Here is an 18,886-nt window from a genome sequence, read left to right as displayed (position 1 = left end):
GAACTGTGCCCGAGTCTGCTTGAAAAGGTGGTCTCGAGAACTATAAATCATATTCGGGCATGGATCAAATCGGATATGGAACTTACTTATACCTAAGAATGTTTAGACGCGATGTCATCAATGCAATTAGTTTCCTCTGAAATCTCTGTGTGCATGTAGCATGTGCCAACCTCATCCTACAAAGCCAAGTAGGAAGGCACGTAAGGGCACTGCTCTTGACATTCTTCCAGAAATATCTATAACATTATGCATAATGCGAAAAGTACCTTCCTTGTTTACTTGTGTTTTATGGTGGAGCAAATCGGTGCGTACTGCCACCTGCTGTATTGGAGAGTGTAAATTAACAAGTGTACCCCAAGAACCGAGTGCACAAAAATGACAAAATGCTGGCCATCAGGGGAGTGGGGAGGGGGCATGGTCATGGTCATGGTATAAATCAATCGTGCCTAATGTGAAAATGCCCTTAAAGTAAACATAGCCTGCAGACAAAACAAAGAACAATAAGGTTTAGGTTGCTGGGGTTGTTTGGGGAAGAGTGGAGGGGTTTGATTAAGGGGTGACGGGGGACAGTTATAAAGCTTGTAGGACAAACAACAGGAATGCTGATGAAATGCACACTTGGATTTTTACCAAGGCTGGTGTCTTTTGGGGTTTACTTGTTTATCCATTCATTTATTCATATTTAATAATAGACTTATGTTGGTCGAAGCTTGTGGCTTAAATGACTTATTTGCTTATGCCTCGAAAAAAGCCCTGCATAAAGTAGTTCCTGACAGCTGTCAGAATTCTTTCAGGAGTGAATGGAAGGACTATAGAAGAGTCTTCATCCTGTCTGAAATATTTAACTTGCTTCCATTATTGTATTTATCTGGCATTATCCACTGCCATGGCTTGTTTTCTGCTCTACATGCTGGCTATTATATAACTCAACCACTGTTACCCCTACAATTTCAAGTTGTTATGTTTTCTTATCTTTTTTTTTATAGACTTTGATATTTTTAAACTCACTATTTCTGTTTTTACTCATTCCAAGGTGGAACTTAAATAAAACAGCTGTAATTATCATGCAATCATGTTAAGTACCTGTTCTGCTCCTCAGGTCGATCCTGACCGGCCTGTTCTCCCCGACGTCTGGCACAGCTTACGTTAACGGCTTCGACATTCGCAAGGACATGGACAGTATACGCAAGACGCTTGGCATGTGCCCACAACACAATGTCTTATTCAACGAGTAAGTGCCAGATGTCCGTCTTGCATCACACAGATGAAGATGAAGGTCACACAGGTTTATTTGTGCATCAAGAATGTCGGTCACGTTTGTGTGGAGCTGCAGTGTGAGCGACTGGGGATGTTAAACACTGTAGACAGTGATATACAGCATGGAAATCTGTATACAGGTTTAGAGCCTGTAGATGTTTCATGAGACGACAAAAAGGTCTTGAGAGAAGCTGAACTAAAGAAAAGGAACTTGTTCTTTTTGGCATTATAAACTCTCACAATATAAAGTTGTACATACTCTATAAATAATAAAGTCAAATAGGTACAAACCTGCAGGTCAGATTACCCAATCTCCACTTACTCACTTAAACGTTCTCTATAATGCTTATACTGCATAGAGTTGCTGTATGCCTGAAGACCATCCCAGGCAACACTGGGCACTAACCAGTGTGCTAGCCTATTGCAGGGCACAAGCACGCACTCATCCAAATGCTCACTCACACACACTGCTGGGAATTTGCAAATGCCAATCAGACTAATCTGCATGTCTCCAAAACAAAGGGATGTGTGGGAGGAAACCCGACTCGAACCCTCGACCTTGGAGGTCCAAGGCCATGGTGCTTATACACATCAGTGGTGGCTCGATCGGTTAAGGCTAGGTTACTGTTTGAGAGGTTGAGGGTTTACGCCCCAGCACTGCCAATTTGCCCTTGTTGAGCCCTTGAGCAGGTATCTTAACCCTATCTGCTCCAGGGGTGCTGTATCCTGGCTGACCCTGCACTCTGACTCCAGCTTTCTAACTGGAATATGTGGAAAAATCATTTCACGTGACAAATTATGATTTATTATACACTGATGCAATTTTTTCAATGAAACTATATTTTGGGATGTAATGCAAGTCGGACCTTCTACAGCAGAACAATATGAATTTCAGTTAGAATAAGTGAGAAGAATAACTATGCAAATGTGTTGATTATAAGTAAAATCGGATGCATGTACATCAGTATTTTCTTTAAGAAGTTCAGCAGCTCAGTGGCTAAGGTTATGTTCTAGTTTCTAGATGTCTGTAGATTCTACTGCAAGAGACCCAGTGTTGTTCCCCGGAGCAATCCTTCAATCTCAACCAGATCCACTTTGCGAGATTAGCCTCACTTGGTAAATCACTGTATATAAAAGTGTCCGCCAAATTTGTGAACTTTCAGTTGGCAGAGTATCCATGCTGCTTTCGTAAACTTGTGTGCTGCGGGTCATGAATCCCTTATTAAGATTACACGCTTGACATGCGGCTCGGAGAAACTGTCGTTTAATGACCGTATTCATGAATGCTTATTGAATTCACGGCTCATTTATTGCAGTCGGCCAGCACTCGCATTACGCACCAGGCCGCCGCGATTTTGTTCGAAAACGCACGCTGAATGCTATATGAGAATGGATCCTAGCTAAAATGCACCGCATGACTGCATAATTGATGTGTGTGTTTCCCAGACTCACTGTGGAGGAGCACATTTATTTCTATGGCCGTCTCAAGGGGAGAAGCTCAGAGGAAGTCAAACAGGAAATAGATCAAATGATCAAAGACGTCGGGCTGCCGCACAAGCGCAAGGATCTCGCCAAGAACCTTTCAGGTATAGCGGGGAATGCTACGTAGCTCCATTCTTTAGGTGGTACTGTATGTTTGTAAAATATTTACAGATTGTGTGTTGTCTGTTGCTAGGTGGCATGCAGAGGAAGTTGTCGGTCGCCATAGCGTTTGTGGGCGGGTCCGACGTGGTGATTCTGGACGAGCCGACAGCAGGGGTGGACCCTTATGCCAGGAGAGGAATCTGGGAACTGCTGCTAAAATACAAAAAGGGTCAGGATAATGTTTCTAATTTGGTTTCGACTAACTGCTCACAATCAAGCCAAAGGCTCAGAAAGGTTTCCAAATCATAATTTTATACAGAATACGGTGCAATGAAAAAGTTGCATTTCTGATTTATTTTTATTTTAATCGTTTTGCCATAATTGTCACTCTTAAATGATTTAGAATATCCATTACATCTGGCATAAACAACAACAACAAAAAACATTTCATAAAAAGAGCATCATCCCAGCAGTTAAACATGGTGGTGGTAGTACGATGGTCTGAGGCTGCTTTTAAGCTTTAGAACTATAATGACTTGCTATAATTGATTAAACCAGGAATTCTGTATTCTATAATAAAATACTAAAGGAGGATGTCCAGCCAACAAGTTGTGACCTCAAACTCAACAGAACTTGGGTTATGCAACAGGACAATAAGCCGAAACACACCAGAATGTCCACCTCTGAATGTGTTAAAAGGTTATAATAATATTATAATAATTATACTAATAAGGTTTTGGAGTGGCCTAGTCAAAGTCTGGACATAAATCCTATTGCATGACTTTAAACAGGTTGTTTGTGCTTAAAAACACTCCAGTGGGGCAAAATGAAAACAATTCTGCATAGACGAGTGGGCCAAAATTCCTCCACAGTGATGTGAAAGACTCGTGGCCAGTTATCGCAAGTGCTTGATTGCCGCGGAGGGTTGCACAGTCGGTTATTAGGTTTAGGAGCAATTAATTTTTCACATAGGGCCAGGCAGGTTTGGACAGCTGTTTTTATTAATAAGGGAAATCATCATGTAGCCCTGCATTTTGTATTTACTCTGGTTATCAATTTTGTTTGATTATCCCAATCGTATAAGTGTGACAAGGGTGAACTATTCACTAGGAATTAAATCCATCCAGTGGTCCACTATGCAATGCTGACTTCACCTGTTGGCCCAATGTCTTTCATTTTTATTAGAGAATATAAAAGAAGAGCAGAGAGGCAGCAGAACTGAACACAATAGTGATCTCATCCGGTTGTTATAATAGATAAAGAGTAGAATAGAATAATGGAATAATAGATTTTTTAATTTTTTCTTGTTGTTTTCTTAGACTTTATTAGATTAGGCATCATGATGAACAATGATGTTACCTTACTCTTGATGCTCTTGCAGAATTTTAATGTCCAAGGGTTTCAGTGTCCTTAGAGACAGTGATTTAGGCGGACAGAAGGAACTCGCTGATTTACTTTTAATTCAAAAGAATTTTGGATCTTTCTAATAGCGCATGAAAGATTTATAAAATATACGTCAAAGAATTTTTTTTTTTTAATAATGTATAATAAACAGCCTGTCTGCTCTGATTCAATCTGATTCAATTTATATACGTCACCTACTGTATTTCTTTCTATAAGAGCTAAAACGAACAGCACATGTACAGGCCTACTGTATGTACAAGCCTAAATGCCTGAACTCACCCTCATCATCTATACCACTTTATCTTGTACTTAGGGTCATCTACTCCTGCAGTAATTTACAAAGGGTGTTCATGTCAAAATGGGACTAGCGATTAATTTTTTGGTGAATGAAATTGAAATTGACATTTCCAGAAGATTTCAAGCACCGTACGATGATGAGACTGAAGCATTTGAACAATGCAGTTTTTTTTTTTTTTTTTTTTAAGAAGGCCATACAGTATATCTGTCAATGACAATCCTGGCCGAGGTGGCTTGGAACACCTGATCTTTAAAATTGCAAGAAATAACGTGTCACCAACCTGTGGAAAAAAGATGCATCTCTCTATGAGAACTGTACACACAATTATTCACCAATACGGCTAGCATATTACAGGAACTCGGCTACCGGTATTGCCACATACCCTGTATAGTCCTGATCTCACTCCAAAACATTTCTACACATTTAGGTCATTAAAGGAATTCCTGGGAGGCCAGGGTTTCAGACATTTACATTTTAGCAGACTTTGGCAGAAAGTGCTTTGAAGTTTCCATTATTGGATAGAGTCTTACACTGGCTTCTGGGTTACTAACAATAAGAACCTTTATAAGATTTTTTTTTACTCAAATACAGTATCAAATAGAAACAGATAGGTCTCTTTAGTTGTGGCTTAAAGATCGCCAGTGACCCGGCTGTACGGACATCTAGAGGATATCAATTTCACCACTTAGTCGCCAGAACCGAAAAACAGTCTAGATGCTCTCAGTCTCCTCTATCCCTGGGAGACGTTGGGACCAGTCAAGCGGTACTGAAGGATCAGAGAATACATGGTGCGGTGCAGGGTGTGATTAGAGCTGAGAGGTAAGTGGGTGCTGGGCCGTTTTTAGCTTTGCAGGCAAGCATCAGTGTTCCGAATTTGATGTGGGCAGCTACAGGAAGTCAGTGGAGGAGTGGGGTGGTGTGGGAGAAGACATGAAGCAGGCAGTCTGATCATAGCTCTGGAGTACTGAGAAAACGTTTAACCATGATGGTATCCAAGCACTAGTGAAATGATGAGATACTTTAAGTGCAGTCATACCTGTGTGTGTTATAATGCACCTGGTATTTAAGAAAAAGTTAAATTATTTATATAAAAAATATGCCAACTGACATAACTAATCCAAGTATGGTCTAAAGAAAGATGATAACCTTGTCAACTGCTGGCACGAAACAAACACAATAGGATAAGCACCCAACGGTGAACACAACAAAGAAAAGGAAGAACAAGAACAAGAACATGCCTGAGGTAGACTTGTTTTCACAAGTTGGATGTTGGGCTGTAAAATGTCAATATCTATCATATGAAACAATTTTAGGGAACAATTTAGATGTGCAAACCTTTTGCAGAGATTTATATCTCGCATACAGTAGTTTCTCTTCATGGAAATGTTGTACATTTCTTCCTATTAACTTCCTATTAAATTCCTATAAAAATATGATGGTTGCTGTCTCGCAAAAAGGGCATTTGTATATTATCAAAAATTTATGGCACCCAATAAAAAAGAAAAAACGATTTTATTTTTCAAGAAAAATGTAACACATTTCTATAGAACACTGCTAAATATGCTTTTCATAAATACGTGGATTTGATCCCTATTGACTGTGCCTGCTCATGCGAGACCATTTGCTGGCTCGCTGCAGGCAATGAACCGTCAGCGCGCCAGATTAGTTCCATTTCACATTAAGGAGATGGACTGCAATACCCAGTGTGGCGATTGTGTTTAAAAGTCAATAAGTAAATGAATTAAGAGCAGTCTCGGGACACGTTTTCTCAACACTGATTAAAGATAATTTACTCTGGAAATGGTGATCCGCTAGTGAGAGTCCTGCCTAGGTCAGGATCTGTGTGCCAAAAGTCAGATATGAGGAGGAATAAATGGCTGTATAATGAGAAGGGCAGTGCAGTGTCAGCCTAATAACCCATAGCACAATGCATTACAATCCTCTAAATTAGTAATGAACAAGTTCATGCACTCTGATAAGACGAGCCTATAACTTGCTAATCACACAATTAGAGCTAACTCCACTACCGAAGCCGCTACTTTGTGTTCAAGCATTCATCCATCCATAATGCAAAAATGCAAAGGATTACGCGTTTAGACAGATGGCCATGAGGGTAACACCTTCTTAAGACTGATGGGCAGTAAGCCACGCCCCCTTCCCCGACAATGATAGGCACAATGATCACGCCGAGTTACAAGTACAGAAGCAATAAAATCTTCAATGAACCTGATAATCATTCAATCCTTAACTGATACACTTCTTTCACTGTGACTGAGGTCCCACACCATTTCCTGCAACTGATAAAGAGGTGAAGTAGGCATGGCTGATAAACACATGCCACTGTCACTGAAACGGATAAAGACACAGGCCACACCTCCTTCAGTGAGACTGATAAAGACACAGGTCCTGCATTCTTCACTGAGGCTAATAAACAAATAGTCCATACCTTCTCCAGACCGATGTTTAGTTTATGTGTTGGTGCTGGAATCTACAAAAAACGAAAATATGTGAAAAAATAGGTGCATAATGAAAACACAATAAACACCACCACTTTTCGTCGCAAAGCTCGAACAAGAGTAAACCCTTACTCTACATGTTCAATTCTGAACATGCGCCCGAGACACCGCAGTGCAGGGTTCACTGCACTCCCATCAAGTGGTCCAAGATCAATACACATGTCTCTTCGACTGAAAGATCTATTATTTTCCAAGTCATGGCTATTTCAGACAGAAAAAAAAAAGCACACAAAAGAAGAAAAAGCATTGCGTCATTAATGGAAACAGGTGTGCTTGTGGAGCCGAGGTCCGGTAAGGCAGCATTTCGCCTGTCCGTGATCGATCACTGTGTTCCACCATACAGCACATCATAAATCAAACCAGCTCAGCACACGGCCATCTTGCCATCTCTTTCTCCATCTCTATCTGTATATCGCTCTCCCTCTGGCTTTGTATTCCCTGTGGATGTGCATGTATGAATGTCACAAGGGGGATCAGTACAGTTACTTGCTAAATGAGGCGAAATATGGAATCCCTTGTGAAATGCTCTGTGTGTGTGTTATCTATTTGCATCTCCGCTTCAGGCCGTACCATCATTCTGTCCACGCATCACATGGACGAGGCGGACATTTTGGGTGATCGCATCGCCATCATCTCCCATGGCAAGGTCTGCTGCTGTGGTTCATCTCTTTTCCTGAAGAAGACCTATGGCAGAGGTTATTACCTGACTCTTGCACGGGCCAATCAGGACATGATGACAACGCAGCGCCACATAGGGGGCAAACAGGTATTATGACATCACGAATTTACATGCAAACCTGCTCCAATGGGTTTCTTTGACTGCATGTTCTCCAGGTGCTTGGTTGGTTTCTTTTAGGTCCTCCATGCAGGAAGTGGCATTTCCAAATTGCGCATAGTGACTGTGTGACATCCTGCCCAGTGTGTACCCTGCCTTGTTCCCTGAGACCTGGGATAGGTCATGGCCTTCCATGGCCCTGTACCCTGTACAGAGATTATAGTTCTATTAGATGGTTAAATGCATGGACTCACTGAGCGCTTTAATGAAAAACATCTGCATTTCCATTATACCATACACTGTGCAGCAGAGATGCATGGAATCCTGCTGGTATGGGTAATGAGTTGTTGGTGCCATTTGGGCTGGTTTAAGTATTCCAGAAAAAGCTAATCTTCTGGGATCATGCCTGTGTGTCTCGGCATGGGCAGGGGGGGTAATGCCCCCCAAATGCTTTAATTGCCCCACTTATGCCAAATACCCCCCCTTCACCTACTGCGGGCACATCCATATACAATAGGTGAACTAGGTAACTGCCTAGGGCACCACACTGGCTAATGAAAAGTTTTTTAATTTTAACTCTGTAAGCAGGAGGAATAGATCAAACACAATGCACGTCTAGCCACCTTCCTTCCTGGTCTTCCACTCCCAAGTCTCGTGAGCCACTTGTTTGGCTAAGTTTGACCAATATGATGTACAGTAAAGTGGTCAAAGAGACCAAACTTATCCGGTAACAAGATAAGACAATTGAAGGATGACATAGGATATTTTACATTCCTAAAACAAGGGGTTCATTCTGATTAAAAGATTCCTTGCAGGGCTGTAGGACAATACTATCCTGCATGTTACCTAATGGAAAATTGTGAGGTTCAATGATGGTGTTGTGAACAAATGTGAACTATACTTAGGGTAGGGTGCTCTTTACTTGGTTGCCTCTCTGAACTTGGAAAAGTTTCAAAAACACCACCCTTTTATTCTGTTAAAAACAAACAAAAAAACTTTTCTCTATAATCACAGAAAACAACATCTTGAGCCCGATAGTTCATCCAATAGAACTAGACATGATTAATCATCAGAGGAAACACAGTGATGTAGAGCTTCTTATTATCAGAGTGTAATTAAGCACCAGGAAAATAGATTCCTATTGGCATTTTGTTGCTCCTACATCATGACTAATGACCGACTTCCTTATTGATCATGAGATAAAGTTAAAGTCAATGATAAGAATAAAGCAGACACTAGCTAGCACTGACACACAGGTGACCTTGAGAGCGCGCGCGAGAGAGAGAAAATGAGTATGTCTCCATGGGTTTAAATTAGGACTGATGTTTATGTGTGTGTGTGTGTGTTGTGTAGCTCAGCGATGCCTCCAGTTTGGATGAAGGGCTCGGTTCAGGAAGCATCAGCACCATGGAGCCAGCAGGTTAGAACACACACCTGCCACAAACTCAGACAAAAAAATGAAACTACTATAAGAGAAAGTACTAACAAGTACTAACTCTCTGGCAAATCTCTGTGTTTAGATTTAGATGATGTCACTGCCGTCATCCGTTTGCACGTCCCGCAGGCGGAGTTCCTAGAGGTGATAGGTCAGGAGATGGTGTATGTGCTGCCTTACACTGGCTCAAAAGATGGAAGCTTTGCCTCACTTTTTAAAGAGCTTGATTTAGAGAAAGTGAGGCTGGGGATCAGCAGCTACGGAATCTCGGACACCAGCTTGGAGGAGGTACAGTACACACACACACACACAAATACACGGATCTCTTCATAAAGCTTATTATGAATCCGGTATTCATAATGCATTATGTCTATATATCTTATGATATATATTAGATACATTATGTATACGTATAATATTATATATATATTTATATATAAATTAAGTGCCTTTTAAGCATCTATAAAAAGCATATAAAACCATGCATAATCTTTATGCAAGCCTTATCTACAGTATAAACATTTATTGCAACCAAATTGTTAATAGGCAGTTTAAGTGTACAAACACACAAATAATGTATCTTCATAAAACATACTGTATTATAAATCCAGTATATATACCTGTACTGTATCTTATATATATGCATCCTCTTTCCACTGATCATCCTTGAGATGATCCTACTGTACAACTTGATTGTCCACCAGTGGTCAATTTAGTTGATTGGACATGATTTGAAAAGGCACCCACCTGTCTATATATATAGGTCCCACAGTTAACCAAGCTATGAAGTCCAGGGGATGTTCTGTAGACCTCCGTGAAAGGATTGTATCGAGGCACAGATTTGGAGAATAGTACAAAAACGTTTCTTCAGCATAGAAGGTCCAGATGACCACAATGGGCTCCATCATCCATAAATGAAAAAAGTTTGAAATCACTGGGATTCTTCGTAGAGTGGGCCGCCCGGCCAAAGTGAGAGACCTGTGGAGATGGGCCTTAGCCAGGCAGTTGACCAAGAACCTGGTGGTTAGTCTGAAAGAGCTCCAGCATTTTTCTGTGGAGAGAGGAAAACCATCCAGAAGAAAAACCTTGAGGCTGTAACTGGTGCCAAAGGTGCTTCAACAAAAAAAAAAATCCTTCAGGAAAAAATCCTTTAGGTGCCTTTTGGCAAACTCCAGGCGTCTGTCATGTGCCTTTTACAGAGGAGTGGCTTCCATCTGGCCACTCTACCATATACTTTAGGGCCTGATTGGTGGAGTGCTGCAGAGATGTTTTTTTTTTATTTTAGAACGTCTCATCTCTTTACAGAGAAACACTGAAGCTCTTTCAGAGTGACCATTGGGTTCTTGGTCACCTTCCTGACTAAGGCCCTTCTTCCCCAATCGCTCAACATTTAGCATTTGGCCAGGGAGCCCACTCTAGGTTGTTCTGGTGGTTCCTTACTACTTCCATTTATGGACGTTGGAGGCCACTGTGCTCATCCAGACTGTCAAAGCTTCAAAACATTTTTTTTCTACTCCCACCCAGACCTGTGCCTCGATACAATCCATTTTCAGAGGTCTACAAACAATTGCTTGGACTTTATGGCTTGGCTTATGCACTGTTAACTGTGGGACCTTATATTGACAGGTGTGTGTCTTTTAATGTATAATTAAATGAATTTTACCAAAGGTGGACTTCAATCGAGTTGTAGAAACATCTCAAGGAAGATCAGTGGAAACAAGATGCACCTAAGCTCAATTTTGAGCAAATCATGTCATGGCAAAAGCATGTCATGGCAAAAAATAATGAATTTACTCCATTTTAAAATAAGGCAGTAACGTACTATAGCAAAAAACACGGAAAAAGTGAAGTGCTGTGAATACTTTCCGGATATTATTATTATTTATGATATTATTCACTGTATTATAATTAAGTGTCTTTTAAATGCATTAAGCATCTAAGTCATATGCAAGTCACAATGCTTTATTTAAACACAATTTTTCACATATTAATTACAGTTTAAAAACCTGAAAGTGTGTAGTACATTCTACAGTAGCATTACATTACTGACAAACACAGTTATTACTGTATATTCAGACTTGTTTTATATGGCATTACAGTACAGCTTTAATTATTCTCTTTAACTTATGAGCTGATATTATGCAATATGCAGTACAGTATGTAAGCTGGCCTTAAGGATTAATATCCTTGTGATTTATGGAGTGGTACAGCATATATTTATATATATATATATATATATATAATTAAGTACCTGTGAGCATTTACAAACTAAATCAGGCCTTGGAATGCATTTGCACACTATACTGAATAACACATAAATATGTGCATTTATAATGCATTATGAATACTGAACAGGTTTTTTTTATTGTGCTGGGTATTTAGACTCTCAGACAGGCTTTTAAAGATGGTATACAAGCACAAATATTAGAATAAATGGAGGGAGGCAAAAGTTTTTCTTACAATATTTAATAGTTTTAATTAATTCTAATAGATACACTGAAGTTTAGATCCATGCAAGCCAATGTCAAGCATTAGTTCATGTCGTTAACCAGCGATTAACAGTACAGTATGTTTTCAGGGATATGTATGTTTTTTGTCTTTTAGATATTTCTAAAAGTGGCAGAAGAGACAGGAGTTGATGTGGAAACAAATGGTAATAAGTTCCACTTGTTATTTATTTTGCCTGTGAGTTTGGATTTAGGGTTATGGAAAAACCCACATTTCTAAGCACATGTCAAACAATGCCGTTGTTATATACAGTAAGGAACAAAATGGTCTATTTTTAGCAAGGGAAATCACAACAAAGCAGCTTTATAGAAATAAAACGTCTGAAAAAACATTTAAACTGAGCAGTTTGAGGAAAAACTATGAGAGATGATACAAACCCTAAGAGGAACCAGATTCAAGGATCCATTCTTATTTGGGAGATACCGGATAGCATGACCATAAATGAATTCTGTAACTGTTTGCACAGTTAAATATACAATTACAGTACCTAACGGGAAAAGCATTTCTGTTAAAATGAAGTTTATTTAACTATATGATAGAAATTGGCAATAATAATATTTTTTATATTTACTTGATAATATCTCTAATAATATTTTTTATATTTAAAAAAAATGACATCATACATTTTTTCCCTTTATAGTTCCATTTAATGATGTCTTTTACCATTTAATGATTGCTTGAAGCCATTTCATCATCAAACTTAATCAAGTTTCTTAATCAAAATACTTCCTTAATGTTACAAAGAGCTGAAACTGGAGACTCATTTCATAACTGTTAAGTAAATGTCTCCTTGCAGTATTACGTTTGTATGTGTGTTTATGATACATTCGTACACAATGTGTATATTGTATACTGTATGTACAGTATGTATGTTTATGTATAATAGCCTTTAATTAAGTAAAGATTCTGTCATACACATCGCTGTGAATTTTCCACTACTATAGAAACAGAAACAGTAATAATTGACTAGCAAAAACCTTCTGACCAATGAAACTTAAGAATTTTCAAATGTTGTAGAACAAAACATTAAAGCTCTCCATTAAAACTTTAAATGACAATAAATTATAAGAAACATATTTTTTTAAATTTATATTGCATCTCATATTGTTGTTTGTAGATGACTTTTATATGTATATGTTTGTGTGTTCAGAGAATGCACCGCCGCTTCAGAGAGACCAGAGGAGAAGCTCTAAAGTGTCCAGATCACGCAGCATGAGCTCAGCTATGGAGCACAAAGCTACTGCAGCTTCTCAACAAAGTGTGTACACACATACACACACACACGCACGCGCACACACACACACACACACACACACACACACACACACGCGCACACACACACATGTAACGGAATACACAATAATCTCTCTCTCTCTCTCTCTCTTGTCCCCCTGCTTGTGCAGGAGAAAAAAAGGGAAGATTCTCAAATCGAGTTGAAGGTACGTACTGTCACGTTCCTCCTGTTCTTTTTTAATAAAAGCACACCAATGCAACAAAGCTTATAAACACAGATAATCCCTTTCAACAGGGAAGGCCTTATGTGAATGTTAGTCCTCTAGCAGTATTACTGGATTAAAGTGCTTGTTAGGTTTTTTTTTTTTTTGTCGTTAGATAAGTGCATTTTGGCATTGGACTGTAATGAATCCTTATTGGTGTTTATTTTACTAGTGTATTTTCTTGGATGGTGATGTTGTTTGGTGGTAGATGGTGTTTGATGATAAATGTTGTTTGGTGGTAGATGTTGGGGTTTAATGATGAATGTTTGGTGGTAGATGGTGTTTGATGATGAATGTTGTTTGGTGGTAGATGTTGATGTTTGATGATGAATGTTTGGTGATAGATGGTCATTGATGATGAATGTTGTTTGGTGGTAGATGGTCATTGATGATGAATGTTGTTTGGTGGTAGATGTTGGTGTTTGATGATTAATGTTGTTTGGTGGTAGATGTTGATGTTTGATGATGAATGTTGTTTGATGGTAGATGGTGTTTAATGATGAATGTTGTTTGGTGATGGATGTTGGTGTTTGATGATGAATGTTGTTTGGTGGTAGATGTTGATGTTTGATGATGAATGTTATTTGATGGTAGATGTTGATGTTTGATGATGAATGTTGTTTGATGGTAGATGTTGGTGTTTGATAATGAATGTTGTTTGGTGGTAGATGGTGTTTAATGATGAATGTTGTTTGGTGATGGATGTTGGTGTTTGATGATGAATGTTGTTTGGTGGTAGATGTTGATGTTTGATGATGAATGTTGTTTAATGGTGGATTTTGGTGTTTGATAATGAATGTTGTTTGGTGGTAGATGGTGTTTGATGATGAATGTTGTTTGGTGATTGTTGTTGGTGTTTAATGATGAATGTTGTTTGGTGGTAGATGGTGTTTGATGATGAATGTTGTTTGGTGGTAGATTTTGGTGTTTGGTGGTAGATTGTGTTTGATGATGAATGTTGTTTGGTGATAGATGATGTTTGATGATTAATGTTGTTTGATGATGGATGTTGGTGTTTGATGATGAATGTTGTTTGGTGGTAGATGTTGGTGTTTGATAAATGATGTTTGGTGGTGAATGTTGGTGTTTAATTATGGATGTTGCTTGGTGTTGAATGTTGGTGTTGAATGATGAATGTTGTTTGGTGGTGAATGTTGGTTTTTACTGGAGAATGATGGCTTTTGGTGGATGTCAGTGCTGGATTGAGATTGGTGGTGATGGTAGTGAATGGTGATTTGTGTTGAAGTTTAATAGTGATAGTAAAAGTTGGTTGGTGATAAATGATTGTAGTTTAATGGTTAATGTTGTTTGGTGGTTAATGTTGTTTGACTGAATGTTGCTTAATTGTGAATGCTGTTTGGTGGTGAATCCTGGTGTTTGTTGTTTAGTGATGAATGTTGTTTGATGGTAAATGTTGGTGTTCAATGATGAATGATTTTTGGTGGTGGATGTTTAATGATAAAATTTGATGTTTGCATTTAATTCTGAATATTAAATGATATGAAATACAAATTTTGCTTTTCCACAAATAGAGTATTTGTGCAATAGCTTACATAGTAGTTATTTATGCCTGTGTCTATTTAGATGGTCAGCAATCTGCAGGTGTGAATGGCAGAGGTTCATATGTCATCACTGGCTGGCCTCTGATTAGACATCAGTTTCTGGCGTTGTTTATAAAGCGATTTCATCATGCAAGAAGAAGCAGGAAAGGAATCATTGCACAGGTAACATGCACAATTAAAGCACAGAACCGGATCAGCACATTTCACTACGTATAGAAGTAATCCTAGGCGTGTCTCTTGGGAAAGATGCTCCATTGTCCTTCTCCCCGGTGCTACATTTGTTTTACTGCCATTTTTTTGTGTTTTGTGTTGTAATTAATCAACCTCAAACCGAGAAGCTCTTCACACGCTAGCACGGCTGTGGATCTGGCCTATCCATCAGCTGAGAAAAGTGAAAGAGAAATATTTGGAAAGAAAGGGAGGGAGGAAAGGAGAACGATGGGCTGAAAAAAGAATAGAGAGAAATTAATGACGGGTGGATGGTGGATGTGACATCAACAGTGGTGGAAAGTGGTTAATCAAGGCCTTTTTACAACCCAGCCAAAATAAACAACCCTGCCACGGGGAGCGAGATTAAGAGATGGTGAAAAAGAGGAATAGAGAGGGAAAGAGAGGAGAGAATTAGGATGCGTCAAAGACAGAAAAAGGGGAGACAAGGAGAGATGTTCACACTTGTGCTTTTCCACACCCGAGGCCATTTGCGATGAGAGTTCAGTGCATTTAGTCGGATGTAAAAGCTGGGTTTAAAGATTGATATGGTCTAGGGAACTACTTGGTGCACTTAAAAGGAGATGAACATCTCCTAAGTATATACAATCAGAGAGTGGCTGCAACTCAAAAACAGATGTTTCTAAACTTAAAACAAAAAAAAAAACAGAGGAACTTAAATAAGCAATGGTTTGATGGACACCATTTGGTCATTTCGGTTTCCTCTAGGTTCTCCAGTTTCCTCCCATATCCTCAAAACATTCCAGTAGATGGATTGGGTTATGACGTGGACTGTGATGGGCTTCGGATCCTTCTTGACCAGAAAACACATTTAGAAACGGGAACGGTAGCTCTGGGATTAAGGGATTGGATTACATTTTGGACGGTCCCAGGTTTCAAACCTTTCAGCCACCAAGTTGCCACTGTTGGGCCCTTGAGCAAGGCCCTTAACCCACACCTGCTCAGGTGTATAATGAAGTATAAGTCACTCTGAATGTTGCATCTGCCAAATGCTGTCAATGAAAACATGGCTGCTAAAGATTAATTAATGAATCCAATAAACAATCCTACATCTCTTAAGAACAAAATACCAGGTTAATGCTTTTACTTAAACTATCCAGCTGACATTTAAAAAAATTCTTAGCGAAAGTGAAAGGGAGAGAACGAGAGAAAGAGACACACATATATACAGTGTGTGTGCATGTGGGCACTCTGAGCAAACAGTCTGTATGCCATCATTAATGAAATGCTGACACGTTGCAACACACAATCAGTTCTTTCACAGCCTGCCAACTTTCTGTGTTACCTCTAATTAAAGGACAAATGTCTGTTTGGGTATTTCCATTAGGTGGTCCTCCCAGCACTGTTTGTGTGTTTGTCTCTGATTTTCTCTCTGATCATCCCACCGTTCGTTGAGTACCCCAATCTGGAACTACAACCCTGGATGTATGGAAAACCACAGAACACTTTCTACAGGTATACACACACACACACACATGCACACACCCTTGCCAACAGGGAATGTCTTAAAGGCAACGCTTTACAAAACTCTCCAGCGTGGGTACGCTTGGAAGCGTTCCAGAAGTCTAGAAGTCGACCCCTAACCACTTGTGCAATATTTACTCAATCTGGCTCCTTCAGCTAGACCGCTAGTCACAGCAAACTGTGTGTAGAGGTTTTATTGCGGTATTTATCAAGTCTGTTGCTCCGTCTGTAAGGTAAGAGAGGCTGTGTGTGCAAAAGAGAGAGCAGCAGGCACCGGTGAGATTAGCAGCATAGAACCCTGATTAGTTCGACTCAGATGGAAGCCCTGATTCAGCTGTGTGTGTGTGTGTGTGTGTGTTATAGTGCTGACAGGACGGATATGGACGAGGCAATGAAGGTAACACGCGCCCTCCTTTCTGAACCAGGCTTTGGCACCCGCTGCATGGATGGCAACCCTATACCGTGAGTTCGGCCTCATCGTGTGTACTGTATAAGTACATTTGGTGTCGATGTACCCAAGAAATATAAAGCTGTTTTTTGTGTAAGAGTTTTTCATTTGGGATGATGTGACACAACGCACCGTATTTTTTATTTTGTAGTTTAATTAATAAAGGGTAGTGTCCTATTCATGTTCTGTGTGCATCAAACCACCATCATCTATTTGATCTATTCAGAGACCTTAATCTGACTTGATATTCATGTTTGTGCTTATTTTGGGTGTTTTATTTGTATTCTGTGCAAATAATATGGCAAAACAATAAGAACAAACTCAAATTGGCATGCAACAATGCACAACTTCTCGAATTCACGTATGGTTTTGAAGGTAGATCAAAATAATTAAAAAAAAGAAGTGTCGGCACAAGAAATGGTAGGGAATGAGAAAGTGTGGCTAATTAAATACTCTATTCGATGTGCTAAACTTTGTGCTAAACTTTTTTGGTGTGCAATTAGCAGGAGGCACTTCTGAGTGTTATTTTGTCCACCTCCCCCCCACCCAAAAAAAACAGGTGTAAATTAGTGTCAAGTTGCTTGCTTAAATATTTATAGACAGTGTTGCCAGGTCCATGGTTTTTCCACAAAAATAGACCCCTATTTATCGGGTAGCAATAGTTTTCTTGCAACTTACCTTATAGATAAAAAAAGCAATACATTATGTGTCTTGACAACTTAGTTTTGGAGCCAGCATTAAGCTTTTCAGCAAATCGAGCTACAGTACTGTAGCTCTTCCATTTGATTGGACTACTTGGGAAAAAAGCCTCCACTCCCCCTTCGCCATCCATGACCCTGTTGTTGGTTCAATGGCTTTTGTTTCACTTTTGGTTGGTGGTGACCACTTTTGGCCAGTGAAGACTAGGAACATCCCTCAAGAGCTGCAGTGGCCAGTCATCTAGCCATCACGTGCCAAGGTAACGAGATGGTAACATTGTAACTACAGTACTGCAACATCACAAATTGTGATGGTCAATAGTGGTCAGGACCTACCAAAAGTTGTCTGTTAAAAAAAAGCCGTTGAACAGGAACAAACTCAGAAGGAGCCAAGGGTTACTGATGCATGTGTGGAGCAAACCCTGGCGCATGTACAGTACTGCATGCTGAGCCAATAGAAGAGCTACTGTAGCGCAAACTGCTGAAAAGGTTCATTCTAATTCTGATTCTGGTACAAATAATTTTTTTGTTGAGGCCTTTGAAACTTAACAATGCTGGTGATTTGTATTATTTGACTTCTTTTCAGTTCCTAAAAGCTCTGGTAATAGGGAACAAGTCAGGCAAATGTGTATCAGTTTTAATTACAAGACTTTTATGACCTCGTCTGATTACAAGAAAAATGGAATGCAAGTTAATCGTGCGCTTTCATATGAAACACAGTAACGACCTTAATCCATAGGGTATGCTTTACACTAAAGCCAATTTATAATGAAAAGGAATATCAGTTATATTTATACAGTAACTCCCACACCTTGTACTTGCTTCTATAATTTTTTTTTTTTTTTTTTTAGTTCCAAGCTTTTTGACAGTTGCGACTAACTCCAAGATGGCTTTTAGACATTTAGGTTACAGTTTTTAAATTTTTACAACTTTTACATTTGTATTTCCTTATATATCTGAGCAGTTGAAGGTTAAGGGCCTTGCTCAAGGGCCCAACAGCTTGGATTTGAACTTCCAATCAGTAGCTTTACCCACTGAACATTCCTCTGCCCTAGGGGTCCATTTAATTTCTCATATTGCCCTTAGATCATCTGTAGAAAAAATGTATTACATAGATGCATAATTAAATTGTTTTTGGTGTTTAATTGAAGTTGTTGCTATGGCAATTTCATTGGGTTTCATTGGGTCGAGCCTGAAGATTTAGGCTTGTATT

The 18,886-nt window shown here is 39.3% G+C and overlaps 1 protein-coding gene across 3 annotated transcripts in view; it reads left to right on the top strand.

Moving 5' to 3' along the window:
- The window catches only part of LOC128508408 (phospholipid-transporting ATPase ABCA1), a 171,701-nt gene that overhangs the window by 99,982 nt on the left and 52,833 nt on the right, over positions 1 to 18,886 (top strand). For all 3 annotated transcript variants that reach the window (XM_053479743.1, XM_053479742.1, XM_053479741.1), the window contains exons 20-31: positions 1,100 to 1,231; positions 2,704 to 2,843; positions 2,933 to 3,070; positions 7,623 to 7,825; positions 9,188 to 9,254; positions 9,355 to 9,557; positions 11,874 to 11,922; positions 12,928 to 13,035; positions 13,181 to 13,216; positions 14,858 to 14,997; positions 16,391 to 16,518; positions 16,891 to 16,989. In XM_053479743.1, the coding sequence (XP_053335718.1) occupies positions 1,100 to 1,231; positions 2,704 to 2,843; positions 2,933 to 3,070; positions 7,623 to 7,825; positions 9,188 to 9,254; positions 9,355 to 9,557; positions 11,874 to 11,922; positions 12,928 to 13,035; positions 13,181 to 13,216; positions 14,858 to 14,997; positions 16,391 to 16,518; positions 16,891 to 16,989 (1,443 nt within the window). The remainder of the gene's footprint in view (positions 1 to 1,099; positions 1,232 to 2,703; positions 2,844 to 2,932; positions 3,071 to 7,622; positions 7,826 to 9,187; positions 9,255 to 9,354; positions 9,558 to 11,873; positions 11,923 to 12,927; positions 13,036 to 13,180; positions 13,217 to 14,857; positions 14,998 to 16,390; positions 16,519 to 16,890; positions 16,990 to 18,886) is intronic.

This window comes from Clarias gariepinus, chromosome 20, assembly GCF_024256425.1.
Source record: "Clarias gariepinus isolate MV-2021 ecotype Netherlands chromosome 20, CGAR_prim_01v2, whole genome shotgun sequence".
Taxonomy (NCBI): Eukaryota; Metazoa; Chordata; class Actinopteri; order Siluriformes; family Clariidae; genus Clarias; species Clarias gariepinus.
This window is presented reverse-complemented; position numbering and strand designations above follow the sequence as displayed.